The sequence below is a fragment of the Pteropus vampyrus genome, unplaced genomic scaffold, assembly GCF_000151845.1.
Source record: "Pteropus vampyrus isolate Shadow unplaced genomic scaffold, Pvam_2.0 Scaffold10, whole genome shotgun sequence".
Classification (NCBI taxonomy): Eukaryota; Metazoa; Chordata; class Mammalia; order Chiroptera; family Pteropodidae; genus Pteropus; species Pteropus vampyrus.
This window is the reverse complement of record NW_011888791.1, coordinates 1,720,947-1,729,936: the sequence shown is the minus strand read 5'-3', so window position 1 is coordinate 1,729,936 and position 8,990 is coordinate 1,720,947. Positions and strand designations below refer to the sequence as shown.

General features: G+C 38.4%; 1 protein-coding gene across 1 annotated transcript in view; it reads right to left on the bottom strand.

Moving 5' to 3' along the window:
* Positions 1 to 8,990, bottom strand: part of MYO9A (myosin IXA) — a 245,311-nt gene that overhangs the window by 82,453 nt on the left and 153,868 nt on the right. Inside the window, exons 23-26 of the mRNA XM_023521568.1 lie at positions 6,659 to 6,808; positions 5,513 to 5,832; positions 3,324 to 4,913; positions 1,226 to 1,325 (exon numbers count right to left, since the gene is read on the bottom strand). Coding sequence (XP_023377336.1) covers positions 1,226 to 1,325; positions 3,324 to 4,913; positions 5,513 to 5,832; positions 6,659 to 6,808 — 2,160 coding nt within the window. The remainder of the gene's footprint in view (positions 1 to 1,225; positions 1,326 to 3,323; positions 4,914 to 5,512; positions 5,833 to 6,658; positions 6,809 to 8,990) is intronic.

Below are 8,990 nucleotides of genomic sequence, written 5' to 3'. Positions count from 1 at the left end.
AGACTACCATTTCAATTAGAAGCTATTTTAATTGATTGTTTAACACATACTCTATTCACTAGACCAGGGAGGGAACACAGCCATGCCCATTTGTTTACTTATTGTCTGTGGCTGTTTTCACTCTACAGTGGCAGAATTAAGTAGTTGCAACAGAGACTGTATGGCCCACAAACTCTAAAATACTTACTATCTGGCCCTTTACAGAAAAAAAATTGAGGGCCCTTGCTCTCTAGACCTTTTAAGACATAACATGGAAAATTTCTATATTAGTGCTAAGTAACCTTAACGATGCCCAATTTACGATCTGACATACATTGTTCAAGTGCCCTTTATCCAAGTCCCATTAAAGTTTAGCTTATTCGCTGTGTTCACTGAGGTTTCCCGTGTACAAACCATTATACGGGGAAGAAGCTGTGAAGGTTAGCTTTATATTAGCAAAGACTATTCTCATCAGATTTGCTCGTTGCCTATTTTTCTTATATTGCTGTAAAATTACCATTTCGGAGTCACTGTGAGAGGCCTGACCCAGGCTGGGTGCAGGCCCTAGCTCAGAGTGAGAAGGTTGGTCAAGGGAGAGAAGGGGCTCAATAATGTCATCGTAATCATCTTCCTCTGTATCCCCCTCCCCATCGGCAAAAGTACCTCTAGTCAAGAAATCGGAGCGCGTCCGCGCCATTCGAGCTTTCTTTTTATGGGCCGGTCTGGCAACCTGCTTGACCAAATGATAAAACACATAACACAACAATGTTTTGTTTTGGGTTTTTTGGAGATGATGCCAATGAAAGACATCAGAGAGCTCATGAATTTCTTGAAACATCCCTCCACCCCACCATGCCCTTTCCACTAGAAGTGACAGAAATAACCAAAAGCAATTCATATACATTACTCTGGACAAAAGATGAGAATGGAAGCTAAATCTACACTGTTCTTCTCTATAGCCAAGGAAGTCATCTTTCACTGCCATAGTAAGTCACCAAAGTCACTTGCATAAATTGCCTTCTTTTTCTTAGAAACTTCTTTTGTAAATATAATCTGGGTTTTCAGGCACCATTCCCTGCCTAAAGTACACCTCCTTAAGTATACACACTTAACTCGTAGCTTCTTTCTCTATAAATTCTTGGGAGTAAATGAGTAGATGAGATGCTCTATCTATAAGAACGATAACTTCCAAAATACTATGCATCTATTTTGCATAGAAGACAGATAAACAAAATTCAATACTTACCTCTCCTTGGCCCGGCCCAGTTAATTTCATGGGTTTCCAAGTTGGTTCATTTTGTTTATGGGGTTGAGGATTTCCACTGTTTAAGGCTTCCTTGTTGACACTTAGGATAAAAAAGCAGGATTACACTTCAGTTCCTAGCAGATATCCCATGGCAGCAATCTTAAGGTATATCCAGGACAAAGAATTTCAACAACTTCCATAAATATTTCCAGATCTTTTTCAGTTCCTAAAACAATATATCAAAAATTTCCTGCTTACCTAATCTATAGTATTATTAAGAATTTACACGTTTGAATGAATTACTAGAGGCTCTGCCCTGGTAATCACTGGGTATATTCCACTACTATGACATATGCTTAAGAACAGTAGCAGAATTAGCTCAAGAAATGAAATGGATTTAATGATGAGAAAGGAAAAATATCAAATCCCTAAATCTTGAGAATTAGTCTTAGAAGGAGTCTTTTACTCTTAATCATAAAATACCTGATAAGTATTTTAGGTTAGCAAATACTATTCCCATCAGATTATTCCCTTCAAACCTCCTCCCATCTGGTAACCATCAGTTTGGTCTCCATTATCTATGAATGTTTTGTTTTTTAGTTTATTTTGTTCTTTAGATTCCACATATAAGTGAGAGCATATGGTACTTGTCTTTCTCTGTCTGATTTATTTTACTTAGCATGATACCCTCTAGGTCCACCTAGTAGTTTTTAATAAAACCTACAAATAAGCCCTCTACAAAACAGATTTATGGATCTAACAACTCTACACACACACACACACACACACACACACACACACACACACACACACACACACACACACACACTCCTCACATCACTAAACTTAATCAGAAAGACAGGAAATGTTTTTAACACTCTGATGGGCTACACAGAGTCTTAGAACTTCTGGGCAATTTCTAGTGTAATGGGCAGGAACAGGACCTCAAATTATCATTTAGTCCAAATATATTTCATAGTGGAAAAATAAAACACCAATGATCTCTCACTCACATTTACAAAGGGTGTCTATAAAATCTGTATGCAATTTTAAAGACTAAAAGATTTAAAAGCTCGGGCTTTTAAAGATAAGAGAGAAAAAGTTATTTTCATAGTTAACACAAAATTTAATTTTGTAGCTCTAAGATACAGCCCCCTTTTCATTTAAATAGTGATCTCCCACAAGAACTGAAAGAATCCACTGTATACAAAGATTTAATACAAATATCTTAAAATTTATCAAATCTATTTTTATTTATCACTTAAAAAATGCATTTCTTGTGGCAACCACTAGTTAAGAAAACTTAAAAGTAACGAACTTCCACCTATATGAGGTAGCTGATGTAATCAAAATCTTAGAAACAGAAAGAAGAATCGTTGTTTTTAGGGGTTTGGGGTAAGGGGAGGGGAGTTGTTCAATGGGTAATAGAGTTTGTTTTTGCAAGATGAAAAGGTTGTAGAGAGCTGCTGCACAACAATGTGCACATAGTTAATACTACTATACTCTATATTTAAAAATGGTAAAGTCGGTAAATTTTGTTATGTGTTTTACCACAAAAAAAGTAGAAAAAAGTTGTGAAGAACAAAAATAAGACAACAGCTGTGACGAAGCACATTAACTTTAAAGCCTGACATCTAACGAACAGCTCCAGGGCAACCAGCATTTGCTGAATGCCTACTATGTTTATAGGCACTGTATTACCCTTTACAAATGCTTTTTCAGTTAATAGAGAGGAACCAAAAACTCTGCTATCTGTGCTTAAAGATTCCTAGGGTATAATTATATCCAATTTCAGGTGGTTGGTGGAGTCAAGTAGAGAATTTTTTTACAGAAAGAAAATGGCTAATTTGAGTAGCACCCATACAAATAGTTAGGGCAGATCAAAGCATACCTGGTTCTATTGCACTTCACAGATGCTGTGATTGTTAAAAATTGAAGGCAAGCCCCTCCACCAGCAAAAAGATCCACTCACTTTATTGGGATATTCACTTTACTGCGGTGGTCTAGAACCAAACTCGCAATATCTCTGAGGTATGCCTGTAAAATTCTCCAAAAAGTTTCCCATTTATACATAAAAATAAACAAACATTTCACTTACAGAGAAATATTCGTATTGTCTTTTGGTGTGAAGAAAATGGCCCTAGTAGTTCCATCTCTGGAAGGGTCATCAGAAGAATGGCCATAAGACTGAGTCGGCCTAAAGTGTTCTCTTTTTGAAATGCGATTATTAGAGAGTTTACAGGCTACATTGAGTTGAGTACACATTCTGTCTGTCTTGGATAATTCATTGACAGTACTAGATTGGCATGGGCTTTCTTTTCTTTCAAAGAACAGGGTGACAGGTCGGTCTTTCAGGGGTAAGTGAACAGAGGGACCGTATTTTGGAGCAAGAGCTGCCTCTTTTACAGTTACTGGTGAAGGTCCTAGTACACTGGGTTCTTCCTTATTTGGGGTATTTAGGATAAGGAGAGAGGATGGCCTCTCTACTCTTTGCTTTGATTGGTGAAAAGATGGAACCAGGAAAGACTCCCCCATTCTTGGCTTTTCAATTGTCTTGAAGGCTTTACGCTCTCTCTCTAAAATATCTGTTTGCTGGCGAATCTGTTCCATCATCTCTTTTTCATTCTGCTGCTGCAACTGCTTCTGCCTTTCTTCCTTCTCAGTGTTTAGCTTTTCCAACTTCCTAAGCACAGTATTAGAAGAATCTGTATTCAAAGCAGCAACAATTTGATTTTCTCCTAAGAAGTGATACTTTCTGCCTTCCCTGTTGACAGCCAAAGTAAGAGCTGGAAGTGTTTCTTCACTTTCCAATAGTTTATTTTTCTGGACATTTGTGTCTACTTGGGAACTTGTTTTCAATGCGTCCTGCTGGGGAATATAAAAAAATGTAGGCAGACTACTTGAAATAAAGGAATCTCTCAGCTGTGGCTTACAAGTAATAGATTCAGAACTGCAAACCAAGTTTTCTTTCATAGTCCCATTCTTCAAATGCATAGAGTCAGAGGGTGCTCCCTTTTGAATCAATGTAGTTTCACTTGAGGCACTAAGGGCATTGTCCTGTGAATCAAATTTTGGACTCCTAGATATCTTAGGTGGAAGAAAATGCAAATCTCCTTCATCCAAAATTATGGACTCTCGTTTGCTCTTTTGGCTTTCCTCACAGCTCAGAAGTTCCAAGCTTCCTTGAGAGCTTTCACTATCAGGTGTATCCTGTAGAGACTGAAGGCCCTCGGACATCAGTTCTGCAGACCATCTGCGTTCTTCTGAAGGAGACACACCACCAAGAGAACGAACTTTCAGCAATTCTAAGCTAAATATAGCTTGTTCCAGTTCCCTCATTCTCCGACTTTCTCTTTTGGCCCGACCTACTTTTTTCTGGTGGAGATCTTCCAAGGACTTGGGTCTCTCTCTTACAATCACATCTTCCTGCAAATCCACACCGCTTTGGCTTCTGGCTCTCTCCTGTCGCTTGTTTGGGGACTCCTGCAAGCTGTCCACTGAACTAATTCGATTACTCTCTATCACAGATTTACATTCCTCTACAGCTTTTACTCTGTTGTCAAACGAACAATCCTCCCATTCTGAAGGGTCTGAACCCTGAATATTCAGAGCTCCATATGGCTCAGTATTCGTCAATTCGGATTCTAGTTTTGTTTCTTTTAGTCTTTGTCCTTTCAAAGTTTTAAATCTATATTAAAATAGAAAAACAGTGGGTTAGAGATTTCTCTTGGTTACCACTAGAGAGAATGCATTTACTAAAAATTTAAGAAAAAAATGGAAAGTCTCAAAATTTTCTTTTTATAATACCTAAGTATTTCTCAAATTAACTTGGATGCACATTTCATAATTCTATTTCCTTGAGTGAGACTATATTTCATTAAGTATATTATTCCTAATTGCGTTCTACTCAAAAATAAATCAGAAGTAAAGCTCTCATTTAATAATATCCTTATTTTAAGGTAAACCTTACCATTGAAAATAAAGTTTCTAAAGGTAAAACCAGTTGCATATTGACAATTTTTAATGAATCCAATATAAAAGTTGACTCAGCAGTTATAACCACAAACCCACGTAGATTTTCAATCTAATTTAATTCAATAAACACTTATTTAGCTTCTATTATAGACAACTCAGTGTAAGTTAAAACTGCTAGGGGTATCACAGTTTAGTGGAGAAGACAAATTATATATAACCAATTCTAATACAAGTTAGGCAACTGCTAGAACAGAGGTATAAACAACATACTTGGGAAGAAAAAAAAGTAATTATTGTAACAACAAAGATTACCTTTGTCTTGCTCCGAATCCTCTACATATTGACTGCAAAAGGATAATTTTGTTCCTTTGTTCTTGATACCTCTTACTTTCCCTGTAGCCTTTCCATCTTGCCTGTATGCAGACAGCAGCCATGTGCCTGAGCCTACAGTGCTCCCTCCAACTCCGCTGGATGATGATGGCTGCAGTCCGGAGTTCCAAATACCGTTGCCTCTCTAAGTGAGCACGCCAGGAAGCCTGGAGAAGGGTAGCTGCACTAGCCTTAAGTAAAGGATCCTTCTGCATAGCTGCATCTCTGACTCGCTTCTGATTTAGATAATTCCTCCAGAATTGCTGGGGGGAAGATAAAATAATTGAAACTGTTGTCATATCTTATACCACATTTTCATAGAAAAAGGGAAAAAATAAATTTCTTATGTCATAATTAGAGGGTAATTGGCTAAAGAGCTAAATTGTGAGTGATTAAAAAAAGTTTTCTTCTCTGGATATGCTTGGTTAAAACAACTACCTCAATAAAGTTAATTACAGAACTTAAAATCATTTAAAATTTTTTGGTACTTTCATGCCCTACACATTAATTTTAACAAATTACATTACATTCTTATGCTATAATTTACCGATATTAATGGACTTAAGGTCAACATGCACACATTTCAAAGATTAAGATATTAAAGATTTTCTTGTACTAACAGAAAAAGTCCTGTGGAAAACAGTCATCATATAAATCAATAGGGGAGAAAATAAAACAGATAAATGGGAAATAAGGTACCTGTAATCCAGGATGAGTACCTAACAACAACAATGTATGTATAACATTCAAATATCATTCAGAAAACTATTAAATAAAAATAACAATATCAACAAAAACTAAGGCACATACTCTTCTGCCCCGATCATAAGCCATTATAAATATAAGCCATTATAAATATAAGCCATTATAAATATAAATTCAATTTAATTTAAATTCAGCTCCATCAATATTTATTAATAGGCTATATTACATGTGGATACTATCAACATTTCAAAAATGAGGACACATTGTCATCTCTGAAGAAGTTTACATTCTTATTTATATGTTTCGCAGTAAAACATTTCTCGTTACTAAAGCAAAGGCCAAATAAACTAGACAATATCATGCAAGGAATCTTTTGCTTCCCACCTGGATAATAATGGATGCCTGTCTCAGATGAAGGAAATGCTGCCTGCACAACAAAACCCTGAACCATCGCTGCAACAATATGATTCTGCGAAGCACCTCCTGGTGAAGCAAATCTTGTAGGTGTTGTCGTTCTTGCTCTTTCAGAAACACCTACCAGAAGGAAGAAAGATGAGGTATACGGTTTAAGAAAAAAATGAGAAAATTTATTTCATGAATAATCCCTTCTGTGATAAGCTTTTTTAGAGAAGAACAAAGACAGTGGTAGATATGTAAAATCAGTAATGATAAATATTTATATCAATTTATCCAAACTAGTTATTCCCAAATTAAAAAGAAAACAGAATACAGAAGGAGAAATGGGAAGGTGAGTATGAGTACAAAAATGTCAGTGCCAGAGATTGTGATACATTATTCCCTTGGGAAATTCACCATCATGAGCCAATGTACTACTGGTAGTATATCATATTTTTCAAGGATATTGGGGTGGAGAAAAATAAGTTGAGAACCATAGATATTGAGGTTTGATCATAACATGAATAATAAGCCTTTCTGAAACCCAGTATGTTGCCCAAAGCTATTACTCCATTCATTCCATTAAAAAATCTTTAGAAATTTAGGGGAATGCAAAGAAAACTTAGACATACATACATATATATATATATATATATACACACATATATATATATGGTATATATATAAGGTATACTATGTAAGGTTTTAATGTATGTATATATTGTAAAATGATTACCACAATCACATTAATCAGCATATGCATCACCTCTCATTTTTGTCAACAATAAATAAATAAATATTTTTTAAAAGAGCACATAAGTTTCCAGTCAAGATGGTGGAGTAGGTAAATGCTACGCTTGCCTCCTCTCACAACCACATCAAAATTACAACTACAGAATAGCCATCATGGGAGTAACTTGAAGCCTAGCTGAACATAAGTCCTAAAACTGGGGACACATAGAAGAGGCCACTTTGAGACTGATAGGAGAGGCAGACACGAAACAGGCTGATTTCATATCCGGCAGTTGAGAATTGGAAGTGATACTTCGGCTGCAGAGGCCCCCTGGGAAGAGTGAGGAGTCCCAGCCCGTACTGGGCTCCCCGCTCAGGGTTCTAGTGCCAGGAAGAGAAGTACCCAAAATTTCTGGCTGTGTAAACCAGTGAAGATTATGGCTAAGTGAGACGGAGAGCTGAAGAAGCCTCAGACTTTCCTCTTAAGGGGCCCACACATGGACTAACCACTGATGAACTCACTCGCTTTGAGCTCCACCACTGGGGCAGCAGCTTGAAAGGCACAAGGGACATATGGAGAGGAACTGAGTTGTCTGGCTTCAGGGAGGGAGCTGGAGGGGAAGCTTTTTCCCACACAGAAGTACTGACACAGTACACTGTTCCTTTGTTGAGCCCTCCCCTGCCTGGATTGCAGACCCAGACAGCTGCCATATCTGAGTCTCTGGCAACATAGATAACATTAGTGAGGCCCTGAAACCCCATCCCTCTCAATGTGCCGGCCCACCCAAGCTGCTTCCAGTGGATTTTCCATACAAAAGGCCTATCTAGGCTCATGCTGAAGATTTTCCTAAAATTTCTCAAAGGTTGACAAAACCTAAATAAGCAGCATCTGGCTCAGTGGGTCCCGTATCTTTCTCTGAGCAGGCCCAAGCTTAGCACTAGTGGCAGCCAAGCTCAGTTTGCAGCTTGGCCACTTGGGGCACATCCAAGCTCAGAGTGGGTAGCAGCCTTCTACAGATTGTTTGGTGGCTTATGCCAGGTGGCCCCAGGCAAGGCACAGGCTACAGTTGAACTTGGCCTGTGGCAGGGCTCCTCCCAGGAGGCTCCAGCCCACATGCCCAGGGTCCGGCTTTGGTCTCAGCCAGAGCACCATCTGAGGTCAACACACCCAAAAAGCAGATAGGGCAGGCACTAGATCTCTGCCAAAGTGAATCCTGCTCTACAGGATCAGCCCCTGCACAACAGCTCCTCTACTATCATGGCCATTCATCCTAATCAGTCAGCCCGAGGGTCAGTTCCTTCCACTGATGAGCAAACAGCAACCAGGGCTCAACTATAACAGGAATACACACACAACCCATACAAGGAATATACCGGGAGACCCCGGCTCGCATGACCAGGGAAGGCTGTGCCATTGGACCCCACAACACACCCTACTACATAAGGCCACTCTACTAAGACCAGGAGACATAGCGGCTCTACCTAATACACAGAAACAAACACAAGAAGGCAGCCAAAAGGGAAGACAAAGAAGCATGTCCCAAACGAAAGAATAGAACAAAGCTCCAGAAAAAGAACTAAACAAAAT